General features: G+C 44.5%; 2 protein-coding genes across 2 annotated transcripts in view; one reads left to right on the forward strand and one right to left on the reverse strand.

Moving 5' to 3' along the window:
• The window catches only part of LOC116684901 (potassium channel subfamily K member 10), a 146,638-nt gene extending 143,311 nt beyond the window's left edge, over window positions 1-3,327 (reverse strand). Inside the window, exon 1 of the mRNA XM_032510284.1 lies at window positions 2,893-3,327. Within this exon, the coding sequence (XP_032366175.1) occupies window positions 2,893-2,947 (55 nt within the window). The 5' untranslated portion in view covers window positions 2,948-3,327. The remainder of the gene's footprint in view (window positions 1-2,892) is intronic.
• An 11,614-nt stretch (window positions 3,328-14,941) lies between these two features.
• Window positions 14,942-17,599, forward strand: LOC116684903 (uncharacterized). The gene is made up of 2 exons (XM_032510286.1): window positions 14,942-15,260; window positions 17,053-17,599. The coding sequence occupies exons 1-2, from the start codon at window positions 14,952-14,954 to the stop codon at window positions 17,401-17,403; spliced, it is 660 nt and encodes a 219-aa protein (XP_032366177.1). The 5' UTR covers window positions 14,942-14,951; the 3' UTR covers window positions 17,404-17,599.
• The last annotated feature ends 5,534 nt before the right edge of the window (window positions 17,600-23,133 follow it).

The raw sequence follows: 23,133 nt of genomic DNA on the forward strand, positions 1-23,133 counted from the left end.
CTGTAACAAGAAGGATTGTGGACATTGAGGGAAACCTGGACATTCAGCGGCAAAGCAAATCAGACAATCTCAAACTTTTCTCCTTGGCACTGGACAAAAGCTGTGATGTCCGGGACACAGCCCAGTTGCTAATTTTTGTTAGTGAGATAACGAAAGACTTTGAGATAACGGAGGATCTGGCAGGAATTATGATCAATGAAAGTGAAAACGACAGGGAATTATTTGTTCACTGAGGTAAATCCATGTTTTGACAAAATGGGACTTAAAACGCAACAAACTGGCATGTGTTACAACCGATGGTTGTCCGAATCTGACAGGAAAAAATGTTGGAATTTTGAAGCGGATGCAAGATAAAGTGACTGAAGTAGACTCAGAAATTGGTATTTTTGCATTGTTTTATAAATCAGCAGATGTTGTTGACTGTTATGGCGTTTTTCCATAGTTGGTAACAACTCAACTCGCCTCAACTCGTCTCGCCTCTACTCGACTCAACGCATTCTGCGTCCGTTTTCCATTGCAGATTGAGTAACGCCTCAGCGTGGCTGGTCACCATAGCTACGCGTGATGATGTAATTTTCAATGCGACTCACAACAGCACGTTGGCTACTTGCCACGCCCAGATGAAATGTTTTGTTTCAAAAGAAGCTGAAGGAAGCAACAAAAATCACCGCTGAAAAAAAACAGGAGTTTGGGAATTCCTACGGAGTTCAGACGTCGACATGACTATTGTTCGCCAACACAAAAGGGTAAATTAAGTTTCCTGGTAATGTTAGCTAACATTTGCATGTGTTAGGGGCCCCGGTCAGTATTTACTACACGATGTATAAAGTACATGAACTTTAGTGCTGTGTTTAGTGCTGAACTGTGCACCGTTTGTGTTTCAGAGCATTCACGCTTTGCAAAATCGGCGCCGCAGACCGTCTGGTGGGCGTTCGATGTCCGACTGGTGAAATGTATGGTTCTGACCGGCTGTGCTTTGTATAATCTTTATGTGAGTCATGAAGAGGCTTATGACAATGACTGGGATGCATCTGGGCCAGCAGAGCCGGGGGGGGGGGGACACTGTCACAGGGTTCAGAGGAAGAAGACCGGGATGTACGGGAGGGTTTGATGCGCTACTTGAATAGCTAAATAAAAACTTTTCTTTGATATATTGTCTTGTTTTTTTAAAAGTAACAGTGTGCAATATTGGAAACAACATGCAAATGTTCCTAATAGCCATTAATATAGAACAGTTGAAAAGTGAGAATAGTGCAGAGAGTAGATAATCTGTCAGTGTCTGGCTAGATTTTTTTTTTTTTTTTTAAATGTCACATTTGTTCCGGACACACACTCTGCACTCTTGTTTGCTAAAAACGCAGTGAGAAGTGACGATTCTCTCCGACCAACAAGTAGTCTGCAGGTTTCCACGTCACCTTTTGGTATCGCCTCAGCTCGCTAAGAACCTCGACTGAGGTAGTACTAAAAAAAGTACCTGGTAACAGGTCCCAGGGACTTTTTTTCGTAATGGAAAACCAAAAAAGGCGAGTAGAGTTGAGGTGAGTCGAGTAGATACCACGCAGTGGAAAAGTGCCATTAGTCAGTACTAAAACTGAACCATGTTATTGATGTTGTAACTAAAACAGTTAAGTTCATCAGGGCAAAAGTATTAAATCACATGAGAAACAGGGACTATTGTGGAGGGCCGGACCAATAGGCTAAGCTCAATTTTGTAATACAGTTGTATTCCATGCATGATGTACACTTATTAATTGTTTGATTGAAAACTTCCCATTGACCTCATATGGGCAGGATAGGGCCGTCCAAAGGGCTGGATGTGGCCTGTGGCCGTACAATGCCCAGGTCTGTCTTAGAACCAACACAGGCTGTTGACAGTAGGTATACTCCAGTCTGAGTGTTGATTAGGTTTTGGTGTGACTGACAATCACCAAAACTCATAATTGAATTTTTACTGTACATTTCATCCTCTATTTACTAAATATTGTTATGTAACAGTGTGTTCTGGAATTTTGACTAGTGTTGCCATGTGTTACTTACACTGAGCACAATAAAAAAAACAATAGAATTAACTGCTTTTCAATCAGCGACTGTATAGAAAATCGTTTTTTTTTTGCACTGTTCACATCCAGAACGGCATACTTAAGAAAGCATGGGTGTGTTTGAAATGTAAAATGGCTGTCATCTCTTGAAGGTCACGTGCTGAACATATAAATAATCCTTATTTGGCAAACAAAGATAGTAGATCTACAGTATATGTATATAGGCTCCTATATATAGGTGTGCAGACTTCCTTTGTGCACTGCAGTTAAGTATTTTTGTCTTGCACCTGAGTATTTTTGCCTGAATGTGCGCACACTTGGTCCCTTTACCTAACATCTAAATCACCTGTAATGACTGGGTAAACGAGCTGATACTGACGTTGTAGGACCACGTGACACATGCAGGATTTGGAGGTAATGCTTTAACCAGACCTTATAGACATCTCTCCACTGCATTGTATTATTGCATTGAATTTATTGTTAATTCCCCCCACCCAAGACGTGGCTGCAGTACCCTACTCTCCCATAGTAACGTTCAGCATGCAGCCACATGCCATATTTTCATATTTCTCTGGAAAGACAATTTGTGGTGAGAATGAATCTTAATCGGAAAGCGTAATGTAACTGCCAAGTAGAAACAATCACAGTGGAGGCAGACCAGGCTAAGGTTATAACACTGTATAAAGAAACAGTTTCACAGACTGCAGCATTTCTTTAAAAAAAACGCAGTAATGAGACGATTATGAATTCTGACTAAATTAATTTAATATAATCGGGAAATGCAGATTGGGTAGTAATAAAGACTCGTTGCAATCGTCACAAAATATTATCGTAGATTAATTAACAGTCTAACCTGGTGGAGGGGTCATGTTCCCTGGCTTTCTTGGATTCTCAGTCGGAAATTTCATCTTGATTCTCCTAGCTCTTGGTGCTGCTTTAGGGTAAAATAATTGGCTTTAATCTCTCACAGTCCTTTCGGTAGATTCCGTCGACATCATCCGAAAGATAAAGGCAAATAGTGAAAACACAGTATCCGTGGCGTGTGCTACTGCTGTAGTGGCTGAGAGACTGGCTGGATGCAGAGGCGCACACCCACTGCTCGCCGCATCACCGTCTGCATTCTATGCCTGGATAACACCGTGGGCGCCCGCAGCGGTAGACGATGCTCCATTGAATAATCTAACGTTTACGTTGTGCAAGATGTTGTTATATTAGGCTTATGTTTTTACGTCATGATGCGAAGGAACAGCGACTCTGCACTGCACGTTGTCGGTATCCACCTTTTTCTGACGCAAAACTGCTTCTGATGCGCTTAGGTTATGTCTCCACACCAGGGCGCATCGGCGTGACTGGCAGCTGCGTACTACAAGATACGGATAACAGTTGGCCTGAAGGAGAAGAGGGAGCATAGGATGGAGTGTGGAAACTAACTGCAATAGTAATAGCAAGAATGGCTGGTTTTAATGTTCATATGGGCACCTGAAGATTGTTTTAGGACAAACTTCAAAGAATGTAGGCTGTATATTTATTATTCCTACTTGTCACTGAAGTCAAATTAGACCGTTTATTTCTCTGCCTTAAGGTTGCAACAGACACTTAATGTACTAGTTTGGGACAGCTTTTCTGCATCAATGTCTAACAGTGTGGATTCAATAATAACATTGACAAATTATCTAGTAATTGATGAGAGTTGTTTTTTTTTGTAAATTGTGAACATATCATGGTTAAAGAAACAGTATAGACAAGAAATACCATAGGTTATTAATAGGGGTGATCCGAGTATCCGGCTGAAACGAGTATCCGGTATGGATAAAGCACTTTTGCCGAGTACAAGTATTATCCGAGTAATATAAGTCAATATCCGTGCTCGGATTGAATAAAACTCCTCAACTGGCCGCGCAGCATTCTGTGATAATCACAGCGCCCCCCCCCCCCCGCCTACAAACACGCTCGGATCAATCACACACACACAGAACAAGGAGAAATGCTCTCTCTCTCTCTCTCTCTCGCTCTCTCTCTCTCTCTCTCTCTCTCGCGCGCTCCCGCTCCGTCAGGCAGGCAGTCGGGTCTGCGGATCTGTTCCGTTAACGTTTAGGGTTTCTTCGGGTTTGTTTTTAACTTCGGTTTATAGTACTTACAGACATAGTAACCAGTAGATTTCTGGTGAACGTGGGTTTCAGACATCCTTCTTGTTTTAAATGCAACTCCCGTTGCGTCTCTGCCATCAGAGATTTTTTTTTTTTTTACTGTCAGCTGCCCCCCCCCGCCCCCTCTCTCTCTGTGTCTCTCCCTTACTTACACACACACACACACACACACACACACACCACACACACACACACACACACACACACACACACACACACACACACCTTGTGTGGAAATAAAAAAAATAAAAAAGAACCAAAAACAAAAAAAATCACACTGATCATACAAAAATAAAAAGTTAAAAAAGAAAGTTATATTGAGTATGAAAACTCCTGTTTATTACATTTTACTTCATAATTGCAACCGCATGTGTTGTATTCATTGTTGCAAAACGTTCTGTATATAGTTTGTTTGTTACCATGACAACACCATTGATCTGAAGCTTGATGCTGTCATGTAAATAGTTTTCAAATCAGCAATAAATATAACTATTTTTGATCAACTCATATCAATTGCATGCTTAAATAACATACCGGTTAAAGCCCCGCACATTTCAAGAGAACCTGACCCACTTCCTGGTTAAATCTGACCACTTCCGGTTTAGGCCCCGCCCACTCCGAGTACGGATCCGGATACAGATATTTCATGTGGTAAACAGATACAGATACAGATACAGATAATGCTGTACTCGCTCATCCCTAGTTATTAATGTAAACATACATACTGTCCATTTCTGTTTATATTAATAAGGTCTCACCAAGTATAAAGCTATAGTCAGCAAAAGCAAAACAAACTACAATACACAGTGGCTTGAGAAAGTTTACACACCCATGCTAAAGTTGATTAAAACGAGGAATAAAAAACACAATTTGGAAATTGCTCTTAATGCATTAATTCAAAAATATTTAGGAAAATCCAACCTTTTAAGGACACCAAGTTTCTTTGTAAAAGAATAATGTATTGTAAATAAATAGAGGCAGGCAGATTTTTTATTTTTTTTTTAAGATTATTTTTTGGGCATTTTAGGCCTTTAATTGATAGGACAGTTGAAGACATGAAGGGGGAGAGAGAGGGGGAGTGACATGCAGCAAAGGGCCGCAGGCTGGATTCGAACCCGGGCCGGCTGCGTCGAGGAGTAAGCCTCTATACATACTTTTTAACATAGAGGTGTGTATATTTATGCCCCCTGGCATTAAGGCATTAAGATGAATTTCCAAAACATGTTTTTCTATTCCTCTTTTTAATCAACTTTAGCCTGGGTGTGTAAACTTTCTCAAGCCACTGTAAGTTATCGGACAATTGCGCACCTTCAATTTACATCCTCTAACAGTGCTGTTTTACCACTGACATGCTCAGATTATTATTGTTGTTGTTGTTGTTAAGTGTCAACAACATAAGGACCCCTACAGAGTTCAACCTTTTTTTTTAAGAGCAAAAAGGTTTGACATGAAAGTCCACAAAATCATTATTGCCAAACCCACGAGAGTCTTTTCAAATAGTAATGTTATCATTGCAAAACTCACTTCATTCAAAGTGGTGACTGGTTCTACCAATCACCACTTGGGTTTTGTTGCAATTAGGGCTGTCAACATTAACGTAATAAAAAGTTAAAATTACTTTTAATGCCACAAATAGTTTTGACACGTAATGGATGCATGCATTTTCTGGGATTTGGGCCTCAGGCTGCTCTGTAGTTTATGAAATCAGGAAGCAATGCAGCAGAGCTGCTTTCACCGGAGACGACTTGTTACATTCAAATCAATATGCACATCTGTTGTTGCTTGATTGTCTTAGGTTGCTATAATGTGTTTCAGCATATTTTTCAGCATATTATTCTGGAGGTTATTCTGGAAAATATACTAGACAATATTTGTCATTGTGTTTTATTCATAGACATTGGCATAAAGAAAGCATAATTGTCTGCTACCCTTTTTAATAAGAGAATTACAGTAAATATTCCTTTTAAGTTACATTCAGAACAGATACAAAAATGTGATATTACGATTAATTAGTTTATAGACAATTATGCAATGGTGTTGGTGAGTTGGGGCGTGGTAAAAAACAATGAAAAAAATAAACCTTGGGTTTTTTCTTACTACTACCACATTTACTACTACATAGTATTTACTGCTGCACATTGGATTAAATTGAATAAAATGCAGAGGAGGAAAATGATTTACGCAGCAAAGCGTGTGGCCCCGTAGAGCTAATCAGTAAAGTAAGGTCTAGATAAAACTAGAAACCAAAAAAACACAGATCAACGTCACATAATTATTTCACTCTCGACTGTAATACTACGTAATTCTATACAATTAAGGTCACACAGGTTTGTCCACGAAAGGCCGAGATATGGTTCAATTTCAAAGAAAACATTATACACTATATACTTCATATTATATACTTTATGAACTTTATTTTCACAATTTGTAAAACAACTATTAAAACACATTCACACTTACTAAATGGGAAGGGGAAATTATAATATTTGCTGAGGCTTACAAATGGAGGGGTTACAAGGGTAATGAGGGATCCCAAGAGAAAGTCACCGGTGAACACACACACAGTGAACACAGCAAAAAAAAGCAAACGAGGTAGACAGCACAGCAAACACAAAGGGGATACCAATACCAGGACACCAGCACCTTTAGCTCTCAGCAACTAAACACAAGGGGACAAAAGAACAAACCCAATTAAGGGGATTCACTCGTAATCAAAAATATACACAAGAAAACAAGAGAATTAGTCATCAGGCTTATATTAAAACACATATCAACAGAAAATTAAACAACTAACCTTAACAAGAAAAAGAAAAGGAAATACTCAAAGGGCAAAAAGTAAAAAAGCCACTTAGTCAAACTTTCATTTAAAAGCACAATTAGGATGGAAGCGTCACTGTTAAAATTTACTGTATTATTGTTTTTTGGTCAAGTGGCCTTTTGAATGGGAGTGCTAGGGGCACTTCTATTATAGCATCAAAATGCTTATTTTTAAAACACAAAAAGGCTCAACACAACATGAAACTTTGCTCAAAGTATAACAAGGGGCTCTACAAATTAAAGCCAGCATTGAAACATTGTTTGTGTACAGAGAGTTTACTAAAAAGAAAGGATTTAACAACTGCCAAATCTGACCAGCGATGACATGTATAGCCGCATGTCATCATTTTGCTGCTGGCTGTTGAGGTGGTGTACAGCAAACAATATGGGCTTTGTAGATCATTGGCAGACTTTCTGGGGAAGACCTGGTCTGATTCGGAGAGACGGCATTCATCTCACTTGGGTTGGAGCAGCTCTCATTTTTTGAAATCTGGACAAGTTTATTAGTGGACCAAATCCATGACAACCAAGAGTTGAGACCAGGGGCCTGTTGCACGAAAGTAGAATAAAGATATCCAGGATAAGTGAAAAAGCGCAGCTTGACTTAGTGTGATCGCTCATCGCGGCTTAATTGGTTGCACGTTTGCAGAGCCAGGATGAACAGGTGAAGCTATGTCAAGCCAGGGGTAGATTGCTTGGATAAGTGCACGTTCACGGCTTTCTCAAATAGAACATGGTATTGATCACAGATTTACTGATGCAGAAATGGAGAAGACGCATGCGCCATATGTTTTACTCAATGAGCAGCAGCTTCTAATGGAAAGTAACGAGGAGGGGAAGAATACAATATGCAGAAAGGGAAATATGGCTGTTATCAAACGGAGAGAAAAAGCCCAACAGACTATAGCGGACCGACTGAATGTGTAAGGATGTAAAAATATCTACTTAGCCAACTAGTCACTCCACTTTTCTTTTTCTTTTTACAAAGTTGTAGGCTGCACTGTGTTTTAATTGCTTTAAATATGCTAGTTTCATGTTTTGGTTTTTATGTGATAAATGTCCATAAAGTGTCTTTGAGTAGCCTACCAAGTAAAGCACAATATAAATACTATGTATTGTAACGCTCACCCCTGAGTTGCAGCGTTGAAGAAGGAGGCGATAACTGGTTTGCAACTTCTGTGCATTTATTTTATAACACAGCTTAACTCCGGTCACTGTTGGTCGTGACCACGCCGAACATTCAGTCCACAACAACGGAACATGGAGCCCTCCTTCTACGGCCCCAACTCGGGTTGCCCCCCCCCCCTCAAAAGAACCACACTGACCCCTGCTGGTAACAGTAGCGCATAACACTAACACATATAAACATTTGCTTAACTGAACAACTCCTAATAACAGGGACACATTAACTCAGCTCATTACACAGCTCCCCCTCAACAAAGTCCCTCGTCCCGAGGGACTACACAAAGTCTCTGAGATGGCCCGGCCGACGTCTCTGTCTCCGCAGCCGCGTGGGGAACGCGGGCGCCTCCGCCATGTGGGGGGTGCTGCGCCCCTGTGCATCGAAAGGTGCATGGGAGAGGGAGGGGGAAAGAGGAGTGTGAACAGGGGGGTCAGTCACAATCTCTGGGGAAGTGTTTGCAGGGGCAATGGGGCTTTGACAGGGTTTGTGTGTGTGTCTGGGTGCAGTGGTTGTGCCGTTGCCCCTTCTTGCAGGCGTTTGGGAAGGGAGGGAGTCTCCTCTGTACGGGGCCAATCTGTCTCTGTGGAGTGCAACCTTCCTTCTTTTTCCTGGCAGCTGGACTCTGTACACCACTTCACCCAGCCGCTCCACCACCTGACAAGGCCCCGCCCAATGACAGTCCAACTTGGGGCACCGGCCCTTCTTCCTCCGTGGGCTGTACACCCAAACCAGTTCTCCAGCTTGGAAGTGTCTCCCCTTTGACCGTATGTCGTAGTTCCTTTTTTGTCTCATGCCCGCTTTCTCCAGCTGGTCTCGGGCAAAGATGTGGGCGGACTCCATCCGATCCTGGAGCCTCCTGGCGTACTCTCTCCCTGGAGGAACAGCAGGGGTGTCAGGAGGTTTGCCAAAGGCCACCTCCGCTGGTGTCCTTAACTCCCTCCCCAGCATGAGGAGGGCAGGCGTGCATGAGGTGGACTCCTGAACAGCAGACCTGTAGGCCATGAGGACGAGGGGAAGGTGTGTGTCCCAGTCACGTTGATGCTCCGCTGTGAGGATTGCCAGCTGCTTTGCCAGGGTCCTGTTGAACCTCTCGACGAGGCCGTCGCTCTGAGGGTGCAGCGCTGTGGTCCGGGTCTTATGCATGCCCATACGCTCACACAGGGTGGCAAAGACCTGTGATTCAAAATTCCTCCCTTGGTCACTGTGGATAGTTTCAGCCACCCCGAACCTGCTGAACATTCCCTCTACCAGAGCGTCAACCACTGTCTCTGCTTCCTGATTTGGCATTGCGTACGCTTCAGGCCATTTTGTAAAATAGTCCATGGCAACCAAAACGTACCGGTTGCCTGTATCCGTGCGGGGGAATGGGCCCATGACATCCACAGCTACTCTTTCCATGGGAGCCCCCACTGCCTGTTGCTGTAGTTGTGCGCGGGACTGGTCCGGGGGGCCCTTATAGGCCGCGCAGAGGTCGCAGCGGCGGCAAAAGTCCTCCACGTCCCGTCTGGCCCACCCCCAGTAAAATCCCTGACGAAGCCGGCGGAGTGTTTTGGCTACTCCAAAGTGCCCTGCCCCTGCGGTCCCGTGTGATGTTCTTAGCACTGCGTCTCTCAGTGAACTGGGGACTATCACCTGCCACCTTTCCTCTCCCGTGGCAGGCTCCTTCCAGGCTCTCTGCAGTACCCCATCCCTCACTCTCAGTGCATCAAACATTGTCCACAGTCCTTTTGTTGCAGTGGAGCTCCCTGTCACCCCTTCCCAGGGTGGTCTCTGTCCTGCTTCAACCCACTGTCGCACTGGTTGTATGTCTCTGTCCTGCTCTTGTTGTGTCTGCCACTCAGCCACGTCAACCATCGTTGTACCCTGGCAGACTGGTCCGGCCCCCTCGTGCATGGGGCATGTCTCCTCCTCGATACGGAGCTCCCGCTCACGCGCTTCTCGGCACCCGCCCAGGGCACAAGGACGGCGGGAAAGGGCATCTGCGTTGGCATGGCTAGCTCCGGCCTTGTGTATCACTGTGAAAACATAAGACTGCAGCATTTCAATCCAGCGCGCAACTTGGCCCTCTGGTTCTCTGAAGGACATCAGCCACTGAAGCGCTGAATGATCCGTCCTGACGGTAAAGGGGCGGCCACACAGGTAGTACTTAAAGTGTTTTATTGCTGCCACAACGGCAAGGAGCTCTCGGCGCGTGACGCAGTAGCGGCGCTCAGCTTTGTTGAAGGTTTTGCTGAAGTACGCCACTACTCTCTCTCCGTCTGGCCCTGACTGGGCTAGCACTGCGCCCATGCCCACGTCGCTGGCGTCTGTGTCAAGAAGAAACGGCAAACTGGGGTCAGGGGGGGTGAGAATGGGTGCCTCCGTTAGTGCCTTCTGGAGGGAGTTGAAGGCTTGCTGACACTGTGGCGTCCAGATGAAGCCCCTGCCTTTCTGCAGCAGGTGGTACAGGGGGGCGGCTGTGCAGGAGAAGCCTCGCACAAACTTCCTGTAATATGAAGCCAGGCCAAGGAAGCTCTTCAGTTGTCGTTGGTCGGTGGGTGTGGGCCAGTCTCTCACTGCATGCACTTTCTCTTCTAAGGTGCTGATGCCGTCTCCCCCCAGCCTGTGACCCAAGAACTCCACCTCTTTCCTCATAAAGCGGCATTTTTGTGGGTGTAATTTCAGGCCCGCTGCAGACACTCTCTGCAGCACCAGCCTCAGCGACTCCAAGGCTGTTTGGAAGGAGCTACCATGGGCCAGGATGTCATCCAAATACACCAGACATCTCTGACGGGGGATGCCAGCCAGCACCCGGTCCATGAGTCTTTCAAAGGTGGCTGGGGCATTACACAGGCCAAAACTGAGGACCCGGAACTGCCACAACCCCCTGTCCATACAGAAGGCTGTCTTTGGTCTCGCTTCCGGGCTGAGTGGAACTTGCCAGTATCCGCTTCGCAGGTCGAGCGAAGAGAACCAGGAGGAGCCAGACACCAAGTCCAGCGACTCATCGATCCTGGGTAATGGATATGCGTCCTTTTTGGTCACATGGTTCAGTGGCCTGTAGTCCACGCAGAATCTCATTTTGGGGCTCCTCTTTTTCGAAACCATCACCACTCCCGAGGCCCACGGGCTGTCAGACGGTTCAATAATGCCAGCTCTTTGCATTTCTTCAACTGCTCTGTCTGCAGCCTCCCGGTGAGCCATGGGGAGGCGCCGGGGACGCGTCTTGATGGGCTGTGCATCCCCGGTGTCTATTTCGTGCTGCACCAGGTGTGTCAGGCCCACTTCATTGTCTGATAGTGCAAAAATGTCTATAAAGTCAGATAACACCTTCCACAGCTCCTCCTGCTGCCATTGCTCCAATTGGTCACAATTCTGTCTCCATATCTCTCTCACCACTGCCAACCTGTCTACCCCCTCCACCGTAGTTGACTGGGCTGGGGAAGATGAACTGGAGTGTGTGGGGATGGGATGACTGTTGTTGGGTACATGGGGCGCCAGTGGCAGGGCACTGCCGAGTGGGGAGTTGTGTGAGGCGCATGCGTTTTCTGCTGGGGAGTTGTTGCTCTCTTCTTGTGTTTTTGTGTCATGGCAGTGTGCTTCCCTGACTGTCCTGACCAGGGGTTGCGGCCTTGAAGACTGTGAGGGTGGTATCATTCTGACAGTGGGGCCCCCGGGGAACGTCAATGTGTCCTCCCCTAGGTCCAGCAGGCAGCGTGCAGACCTCAAAAAATCCAGTCCCAGTATACAGGGGTCCTGAACCTGCGCCACCCACACTGTAAAATCCGCTCGCTGACCTCCCACATTCAACGTCACCCTCCCCCTACCAAGCATAGGGGCCAGCTCACCCGTCACTGTCCTCAGCTGCACTGTAGTTTGCTCCAACTGCGTCCCTTCTGGAACCACATCCGGCCGCATCAGTGTTGCTGTGGAGCCTGTGTCCACAAGGGCGGTACATGAGGCCCCACCTATGGTGACGGGAACGTGGCAGAAATGCCCAGCATGAGTCCAACCCACCACCATTGAGTATTCCGTGTTCTCGTCTGCTTCAGGAGGAAGTGCAGCCCCTCTCCCCTGCCTGTGATGTTTGGTTCCCCCTTCTCTCGATGATGCAGAATGGGACATAATGTCAGGGGCCCGTACCGTCCCGACTATACGGGCCCTGGTCCGTTTCCCTGGTCGTTGGGATGCTTGGGACACTGTCTGAGGAGATGGCCAGGCTGTCCACATCCCCAGCAGACCGGGGGGCGACGGCGAGAGCGTGCAGCACTTTGTGGCGAATGCATAGACACAGCACGAATCAGTTCAGTCATTTCAGCGGCCCATGCAGGCTTTACTTGGGCTGCGTCAGTACATGCAGCGGCTCTCACCGTAGGACCACTCTCTGCAGGGCCGTTTTCCATGGCCTCGCCCTCCACAACCTTCCTTTCTAGAGCCAGCTCCAAAGCCTCTTGTATGGAACGGGGATGGGCGAGCTGGGTCTGAATGCGCAGTCCCCTGGGTGTCAAGGCTTGAATAAACTGGTCCCTAGCAAGCTCTGTTTGTACTGCAGGGGGCATGTGGGCATAAGCCCTCCGGGCTAGAGTCTCAATGTCGTTAGCTAAGACACGGAGGGGCTCCCCAGGTCGCCTGCGCCTGTTGGACAGCTCAGAGCGCAGGAGACCGGGCTGTTCACAGTGTCCAAAACGTCTCTGTAGGGCTCCAACAAGAGCCATATAATCATTTCTTTCTTCCGGGCTAAGCAGTAACAGGCATGCTAGTGCGTCATCTGTAAGGCATAAGGCTAACTGTAGCGCTTTATCATTATCTGCCCAGCCCGCAGCCTGTGATAGCAGTTCAAATTGGGCATGAAATGCCTGCCAGTCCGCCTTACCGGAGTACTTTGGCGTTTTACATTGGGCCCGACATGCATGGGCACCCCCATTTTGCCACACAGGCAGTGCGTTCTCTCCGTTGTAGTGCTGTGGTGGAGCTAACGTGCCATTGAGGAAGCCTTCCACACGTCCTCCGCCATGTTGGGGGACAGCTGGGCCCATTCCCGCGTCGTTGGCCATGCTCCTCGCCGCCAGTTTCAAGCGGGCTTTGGTCCCCGCGGCGCGCTCAAACTCCGCCGCCAGACCCTCTGCTCGGGCATAACTGTAGCTCAACCCTTCCTCCTTAATTTTCGGCAGCGCTCCTCCCTCCGCCATGTCCATCAACAGTAGGCTCCCACAGCGGCTCCGTTCGGTAGGTCCGCTAGCCGGCTAGGCTAACACCGGAGAAGTAACCAGTCCGTAACTTTAACTTCTGACACCAGTGTAACGCTCACCCCTGAGTTGCAGCGTTGAAGAAGGAGGCGATAACTGGTTTGCAACTTCTGTGCATTTATTTTATAACACAGCTTAACTCCGGTCACTGTTGGCCGTGACCACGCCGAACATTCAGTCCACAACAACGGAACATGGAGCCCTCCTTCTACGGCCCCAACTCGGGTTGCCCCCCCCCCCTCAAAAGAACCACACTGACCCCTGCTGGTAACAGTAGCGCATAACACTAACACATATAAACATTTGCTTAACTGAACAACTCCTAATAACAGGGACACATTAACTCAGCTCATTACAGTATTATTATTTAGCCTACTTTGCCTTAAAAGTGAGCAGAGGGAATTAATGATCCTCTGGAAATGGACGCTAAGGACTCTAGGCTTAATTTCAAACCCTTATTCACAATGCGAGAACATGTTTTACAACCGTATGCACAAATCTACGGAAGCCGAGAACGGCCATGGATTTTTTTTTTTTTTAGGCACCGTTATCTCGTGATAACGACTTATTAATTCGTTATCTCGAAATAACAAAGTTTGTTTTATCGAGATAACGAATTAATTATTTCGTTATCTCGACATAACAAAGATCGTTTTATTCTGATAATAAATGTATTATTAATGTGTTCGTCTTGAATTCAAACTAACGCGCTGCCACGAACGGCTTCCGTAGCGCCGCTGGCTGCAGCAGTAGCCTACTGGTAAGTTGTGCGATCCGTTTGTAAACAAATGGGAGGCTGACAAGCTCCTAAATATCTGGCGGCTTCAGCTAAGGTAACGTAAATGTAGGCTATCGTTAACTTAGCAATGTGATGTGAAACTTAATTAAATGTTTATTAATTCATTTAATAGTGCTTTGATATGCCTTGTTTATTTTTATGGTTTGTGGCTAGGTTACTGTGATTGTCCTGATTTCAGCCTTCAAAGACTGCTGCCACTATCTGGTCCAGGTGTACGTGTCCCAGGGAAGTCAAAATGGCAGATCACATTATTGATCAACGCATCAGGATATACTTCAATCAAGGTCTAACACAGGCAGAAATTGCACTGTGCCTTTCTGTTAGAGATGGCATTCTGATTAGTCCTCGTCATTTAAGGAGAAGACTAGCCCGGTTACAACTCCACAGGCGACGGTTAAGTGACCCTGCTGAGATTGTTAACTTCATTAACAACCAGATAAGAGGACCGGGTCGTCTTCATGGTTACCGAATGATGCACGAGAGCTGGACTGCGCGTTACTCGAGACATGGTTCAGGAGGTTCAGTCGCATCTTGACCCAGAGGGCGTACAGAGGAACAAGACTTCGGAGAAGATGTTATAGTGTCCCAGGGCCCAATTATTTATGGCATATGGACTCCTATGACAAGCTGACCCCTTTCGGCATTGGAATAAACGGATGCATTGATGGGTTTTCGCGTCATATAATCTGAATGCAAGCAAACTCTTCCAATAGTAACCCCAAAATCATCGCAGCATACTTCATGAATGCAGTCACGGGACTTGGGGGGTGTCCAAAAATAATCCGATCGGATTTGGGAACTGAAAATGTCCATGTTAACAGGCTGCAACACTTCTTCCGAGAAGATGAGACTGGCGTTGTGCATGGGCCGTGTGTGTTCCAAGGACGCAGTACAGCAAATCAACGGATCGAAAGCTGGTGGGGGATCTACAGGAGACAGAACGCAAGCTATTGGAGGGACGTCTTCCAGGAGTTTCAGGCAACTGGAGACTTTAATGGGGATTTCATAGACAAGGGTCTCATCCAATTCTGCTTTCTGAAGATTATCCAAGTAAGTCCTCCATTGTCCATATCTTTAATATAGTAGCCTACATTTCAGGGGTGCATTTCGTGTAGTTTTGATATGAACCAGCTTTAATATTAATTTTCCACCTGCTCCACTTGTCTGTAAACCTGTCTGTTGGCTCTATCTGTCAATGAGACAAACACGAATTGCACTTGAACCTCGTCGCTCATATCAAATCCAACTTTACAAGCTGTGTCAAAACTAAGGATAAATCAAATAAAATGCATGATTCATCAGCATTATGTTTATGAATGTGCCTTTGATTGACAGTTTAAATATATCTGTCTATTAAAGTAGTATCAATCCTGATATGCTGGTGTGCACTTGTTATTATAGATCACACTTAAAATGCAGCATTATTTTATTTTAGCTATAAGGTCTGCTCTCTTTCTCTATCAACCACGGACATAAACATTATGCTTCCATTATTAGTATTTTTTAATATCGAACTACACTGTTAACATAGAGCTTAATACTGGGTTCACATAGACCTACATGGGATTTTGTATTCAGTATTTGAACCACAGATGTAACTAAATGATGAAGCTGAAGTAGAGCTGCCAAGGTTTGTTATGGACTAATGTTCAGTGTTCACTTGTTTTCCTTTAACCCAAATATCCAATTGATGACAAGCTACTTGGAGTCAAATGTAGCTACATAGTTCCAAAAAGAAGAGGAAACCAAAAGCACTCTGGCAAAAAGTGTAAATAGTCTTTATGGCTATATCATGAGGAAGGAAGGAAGGAAGGACAGAGGAAGGGAAAGACCAAGGAAGAAAGGAAAGAAGGACAGAGGAAAGAAGGAAGGGAGGAGGTAGGATAGAAAGAGGGAAGGAAAAAAGAGCAGAAGGAAGGAAAGAAAGAAGGAAGGGAGGAAAAAGGAAAGAAGGAACAGTCAAAACTGATACAATGGTTAAAACCATACTACATAAAAGTAGAGCTGGGATACATCTCATGCATAGTGGCACAACAGCCTTCTATAGGGTGTAACCCACAGCACACATATTCCCCTTAAGTAGACAGGTTCATTACACACACCGGAGCAGGTAGACAATGAACTCACAGGTAAAAGTACAAGGTCTCACCAGTTAATTGCTCTTTAAAATGTAAGAAAAGATATATGATGAAAAACTGTGGAAATAAAGAGATAGGCAAAACAATTATGATAAATCAATGTACAAGCAACAAAATCTCTAGAGCAACACAGCATCAAACCACAAATACAAGAAAAACTATAAGAAAAAAGATTGAAATCACCCCGTCATTGAGTCCTGGATATACTGTAGCTTGCATTTGGTATATGTAATAAGTTTCTCTCTGCAATGATAATTTGATTTGATCACCATAAATATTCTTTCGGATTGTTTCTAGGTTTTGGTTTCCTCTTCTTTTATGAATATTTCTGTCCCCCACCAAAGAGCACCCTCATAACATGTGTCTAAATTTCTGAGCTCTCTAGACTTTCTTTCTCTCTGTAGCTACATATTTCTTCTTCTCAGAGCCTATTTGGCAACAATATGTAGGCTTTTTTGTCCTGGGGTCAATACTCGCATCTTCATTATGAAGCCTACTATGGGTGAGAAGCTTGAGCACAGTATTATTCTGCTGATAACTCCACCATAGCATAAAACAATACAGCATTTACCCATTATGATGCTATAATGATAAACTGTATAATAAATATATACAGTGTACGCGGCTAAGGGGCCTTCTTCCATGTACTAATTTTCAAAAGAAGTTCTCATACGTATTGAAATCCTCATGTTTTTGTGTTGCAGAACGAGCTAGACACCGTTGTGACAATGTGGGACAACCATCGCATTCGAGCAGGTGGAAACGGACACCCTAATTATCATGGGAAACCATGTCTGATGTACAATGTACCTGAGCTCTATCATGCACAAGATTATTTGCATCCACTACAGTATGAAAGAGTGGGGATTGTTCTCCAAGAGGACATCTGTCTATGGAAAACAGACATTCCCTGTGACCAGGACCTGCATGAGCTCTGTTTGATGGTGATGGAAGAGAACAACATAGCACACTGTCATAACCCGACAGAGGCAATACGACTTTACAAAGACCTGAGGCCATTAATAACAGAACTTGTGCCAGAGCCTCATCACTGATTTTGTTGTAGCATACAGACACATGCACTGTCCATGGTTCTAATAACTATGATGATGATGATGGCATTTCCAGCGATGAGGCATCTTCAAAAGTTTACATTTCTCAGGTATTATTGGCCTTTGCATGAGTTGATATCTTTTACTAAGATAATGTGATTTCTGTGTAGTAGGCCAGGTTGATAATGTTGGGTCTTGGGACCAGCAAGGGCCCTTTAGGGTTTTCCAGTCATGGAATTCTGGGAAAAAAAGCATTTAGCATGGTAATAGCATGGTAATAAAGGATTAGAAATGACTAATCAACTAACAAAATATTAGTTAACACAGTTTAAAAAAAAGACAGTGAAATTTACAAACAGTTGAAACATTTCAATTGAATAAACATTTTCTAAGCAAACATTGCAAACTCATAAGCCAGAGCTTTCATTTACATAACATAACAATGTAGACCCAGGAAAGTGCAGGGTCCTATTTGTTGAATCAAATTAGACAAAACAAAAATTTTCCAAATTGGCATATATATGAAATGTATATAGGTTAACATATGAGGTGTGGTCAGAAAAGAAACAGGACTGGGGTCACAAAAACAGTTTTCCTGGTAAGATTTTGAGTTTTTCCAGTTAAGAAGTTTTTCCAGGCTAAAAATTGTGTACTTAAGTCAAATATTCCTTTAAGTGTGGTTAGAAAAATCTATGTATTGCACATTTGACACTGACAACATAGAACAGCACTGGCAATTTAAACTCTGCCAGGTTTGAAGAGTTGCACAGCATTACGCTGTAATTTGTGAGCTATGTTTAGATTTAATTTTAACAGCAATGGAAAAACATCAACCACAAACAGTTGGCCAGTTTTTACATACAACTTGTCCAAGAATACATTGTCACATTTCTATTTTTGTAAATAAATTGTCTTTATTGAAATATTAACTCAAGTGTGATTATTTTTTTTTTCAAAGTGCCTTCAGCTGTCACATTTGAATTTTAAAGATATCATAAATTAAAAAGAAAAATCTACCCTCTACTACAACAATGCATCTGCCCTCCACATGCAGAACTTGTGGATTGTATGAAAGATGATGCTGCTAAACTTCAGAATGTGTGTGTTTGTGTGTGTGCAGTTTTCATTTGCTGTCTAAGCAAACAAAGCCTTATTAGGCCAAATACATTACCCACACTCCACTCTTCAACACAGAGATGAATTCTGTTCTAAAATCTGCATAGTCTTTGTAGTTAGATGCCAGTTCCAAAGAACAACTACAGGTGTGAGCCAAAGGCGCCCTTGCAAACTGTGGCTGTTCTGCTGTGAATGTGACTTTAATGGTCTTAGACAGGAACAAGTCAGACCCTGTGCAGTACCTGAGGAATAGGCCGAGCTCTTTCTCATCTCTTTCTCTTATAAATCTCAAGAGATGATTTGAGGTAGTTTGTTCTTCCAGTAACATAGATTCTGGGAACTTGATGGTTTTGGTAATGTTTCTTGCCTTGGGTTTGAGATCATCCAGAATCTTCTTCAGTCCTTCCGTACTCATGGATTGTCCAATAGACCTGAGAATTGGCTTCCAACACTTTATGATAAATGCTGGTTCTTGTACCATCTCTTTGTGGGCTATTTCCTCCACCAGACTTGGCAGATTTTCTTCGGTTGGGAGTACACGGCAGTTGTGACTGCTGAGTATGCTAAGGAGTTCATCCATATCTGCCTCTTTGAAGTTGCTAATTGCCTCAGTTAGCACATCCTTCTCAGTTGCGCTGATATAGTTGAAGAAAGCCTCCAGTAGATTGTCTGAGCAGGAGAGAGATAGCGCCACTGTAAGGAACGGTGGGGCAAGTTGGACTGGAAATAACTGAAATTTCTGCCATCCAAAGGCCAAGATGCGAGCAACAGCAGTCCACTCTTTCTCTTGGAATTTGTGGTACAAAATTGGGATCTTGTAGTTGGTTCCACAGGTCTTTGTTGCATAAAACTTATCCCAGAAATCAGTGAGGCAGTCTGTGGTGACCCCACTCCCAACTCCAGCCTCAACATCGCCACGTTCAAGCACACGTCTGATTGAAATATTAGCATCCAGTATGCAGTTGTCTGTAAATGCTTCAATCATGTCGACAAGACAGTGTGTTTTGCGGATCACAATGACTTGCTTCTCCACTACATTCTCCGGATTTGCAAAAAAATCAATGGCCACCGTGCTGGTGGAACTTGAAGCCTGCTCAGAATCCACAATGTCAATAATATCTTCTTCCATCTCAGCTACCACTACTGCTTCTAATTGATTTTCAAAGACTGTGTTTGTGCCGCTTTCTTGTTGGCTGTCAACTAGCCAGGAATCTGTACTTCCTGTGGTCTTAATGTGTAGAGGTGAGTATATCAGAGTGTCAGCAAGACCATCGACAAGTTCATAAGGCATGTTAGTGTCATATCCAAGTACAATAACTTCATTGTCACTGGATAAATCTAAAAGAGGCTGACCTGATGTTTGAGAAGCAGGAGTTGCTTTGAGTGTTGAGGTAGTATTGGGACTGCTCCAAGAGAAAGGCCTACTGTCGTACCGAGGTCTTTTGACAGGTGTGGGGGGGAGCAGTGATAGGCTGGATGAGGATGAAGATACATGTTCAGCTGGCCCAAGTGTGTTGGATGTGTCAGGTGAAAAGGGCATGTCTGTTGTTTCATCACTAAGCTCAAAATCACTAGAATCTTTTGGCTTTGTACAGAGGTATAGTCTAAGGATCTTGTAATTAGTTTGCGCTAACAAACTTCCAACTGTGACACTACCCTCAAGGGGCTCCTCAGAACCAATGACAGAAAGCATGAACTCAAAGTCCTCTAATTTGCCTTTCGTCGATGTACCGTTGGGGAAAAAAAGGGTTTTCCCTTTGTCAAGAATTTTGGATACAGTATCATCTTTGCTTACAACTATCTCTCTTGTTCCACCCCCGGTAGGTCTTCTTACTTGTTTGTACATAGAATCTTGGTAGTTTAACCAGCCAAGTTCGATTTTCCTTGTCTTCTTTTCAGCATTCTTATTTCCACGAAGTGTAGGCTTAGAGTTAAAGCTGCTGGTTGCTGTGGCTGAGGCGGTGGATGGAAGTTTCATCTTCTCTCTTATAGTGTGTTCCAAATCGCGCACTTCTGTACTAAATACTAACTTTTTGAGTACACTTCGTTCACATTGTTCGAAGTGCGGTCAAATGCAGTACACTTTAATACCCGGATGATGTACTCAAAACGGCCCAATAATTGAGTGCGTATCGATGCACACTTTCCACACTCAACGGCCGCCATCTTGGCTACGTAGCGGAAGGGGCGGAGCTAAAAACAGTCAAAAAACTTTTCAATAATGGCGGCCGTAGACGCGACAGCGGGGACGGCAGAGATATACAAATGTAAGTTGAACATGAGTCTTTTTGCTATACCTATAACATTTTATGTACCTGTATTTGTATATTTGGTTAATCTTACAGTTTTTAATGATATTTTTATTGCGAATTATAACGTTTATTGGTACCGTAATTTGACATGCTAGCAAGTTAACCTTAGCTAGCTAACAGCGGTACAGTTTAACCATACACGGCGAATCATTTCTAAGCTAACGTTACATGTGTTGTAGTACGTTGTTTATTGTGTTAAACTATCGGCCCACTGTAGAAGATGTTAGCGTTAGATGTATGATCTTGTAAATATATCTACTCAAAGCTGCAAGCGTTAGCAGTCATGTTAACGTTAATGTGTTACGTTAATATGTAAACAGTGCTACTCCTGCCCTAATCTGATTCATGTCATCGTTAGGGACAGACGAGGACACGAGGTCCCTCATTTTGTGGAGGACGGTGAACGCCTCCAGCTTCACAGGGAAGCGTAATGCAGCCCTGAATGGATACGAGTAAGTAAATGTATATCTCATCTTACTATTGTTACATCTGTGGACCTATATTTTACATTGCTAGCTACATCAAAATTGTATTTTCGTTAGGGCGTACATTGAAAGTCGAGGGCTGCAGGCTAGGGTTACCCCCGTTTTTCTGAAGAAAAAATGGGAAAATCTAAAACAAAAATACAAGGTTGGTTAACTGTTAAAATCATTGTGAGTTAATCAGCCCCATGTCTGGGAACATTCAATTGTAGTTGAAAAAATATGTAGTTGACGTTTGAAATTAAACTTGAGTGTTTTCTGTTGTCTGTAGGATCTGAAGTGCCCCAGAACTGGGGTCAGCACTGAGGGGGGTGAGGCAACCGCTGCGTCCTGGAAGTGGTATCCTCTGATGGATGAGGCAATTGGGGGCAGGCCGTCAGTTACACCGCCTGTCCTCATTGCCTCATCTTGCCAGGACGTGGCGGTTGTCGAGCCCCCCTCAGTGGTGACCCCAGAGAGGGACCTAGCCACGGCCTGTGCGACATCCACTCCCAAACGGAGGAGGGTGGATGTCGCACAGGCCCTCAAAGACCTCCAAGACAAGGAGGACAGTTTTGAGAGGGACATTGCAAATATGGAGGAAAAGGCAAGAGAGAGAGAGGAGAGGCGGCACCGAGAGGCAGTGGAGAGAGAGGAAGCAAGAGATGAGAGAGAGGAGAGGCGGCATCGGGAGGCACTGGAGAGAGAGGAAGCAAGAGATGAGAGAGAGGAGAGGCGGCATCGGGAGGCAGTGGAGAGAGAGGAGAGGCATTTAAAAGAAATTAGGGAGAGGGATGACAGGAGAGAGAGGGAGGTGAGGGAGAGAGAGGAGAGGAGAGACAGGGAGGTAGTAATGAGGGAGGAGCGTTTTTTGTCTGTGCTCGAAAGACTTGTAAATAAATAAATAATAACTATCTGATCTGTCTGTTATTACTGTTGCTAATAACTAATCTGTTCTGGTGTATTACAGTTGGTAGGCAGCTGAATAGTATTGATGTCAGCCATGGTACACAACCTACTTCCTCATTGCTCACACGGGGAAATGTGTATATACAGTACAGCAAATCCTTTATATCATTACATTTAAATGAAAACACACGCATTTGGATTGCTTAAATGTTTTTTTAAACAGATTATAATACACAAATGAACACAAACAGCAGAACAACTATATAATTACAAAAATCAACAACAAGAACAGCAGAATAACAATATAATTACAATAATCAACAACAAGAACAGCAGAATAACAATATAATTACAATCAACAACAAGAACAGCAGAATAACAATATAATTACAATAATCAACAACAAGAACAGCAGAATAACAATATAATTACAATAATCACATTTAGACATAATTATGGTCAGGCACCAGGCACATCATGGCCATCCTCTGCCTGTCCTCTGCTCCACAGATGGCCCCTTGAGGAGCTGGTTGAGGATGGTCCTCTGCTTCTCCCTCCACATCAGCTTCTGGCTCCAGCAGGTCCCCATTGGTCAGGCAGATGTTGTGCAATACTGTGCAGCAGGCAATGACCTCCGGGACATAGAGGACATCCACCTCCAGCGCCTTCAAAAATATGGACCTCCATCTGGTCTTCAGGATGCCAAATGCCCTCTCCACAACACACCTCGCTCTGGACAGGTGAGCATTGAAGCGGACCTGGAGGTTGTTGTGGACAGGCTGCCTATGTCATGAGGGCGATGGGTTGCCTGAGGCAGGGGTAGCCACCATCCCCGATGAGGCAGAAACCAGGAGGAGGGTACCGGTGCTGGTAGTACAGGGGGCTGTTCTTTAAAACCCTCGCATCATGAGCTGACCCAGGGAAACCAATAAAAA

This window comes from Etheostoma spectabile, unplaced genomic scaffold (assembly GCF_008692095.1).
Source record: "Etheostoma spectabile isolate EspeVRDwgs_2016 unplaced genomic scaffold, UIUC_Espe_1.0 scaffold00569390, whole genome shotgun sequence".
Taxonomy (NCBI): domain Eukaryota; kingdom Metazoa; phylum Chordata; class Actinopteri; order Perciformes; family Percidae; genus Etheostoma; species Etheostoma spectabile.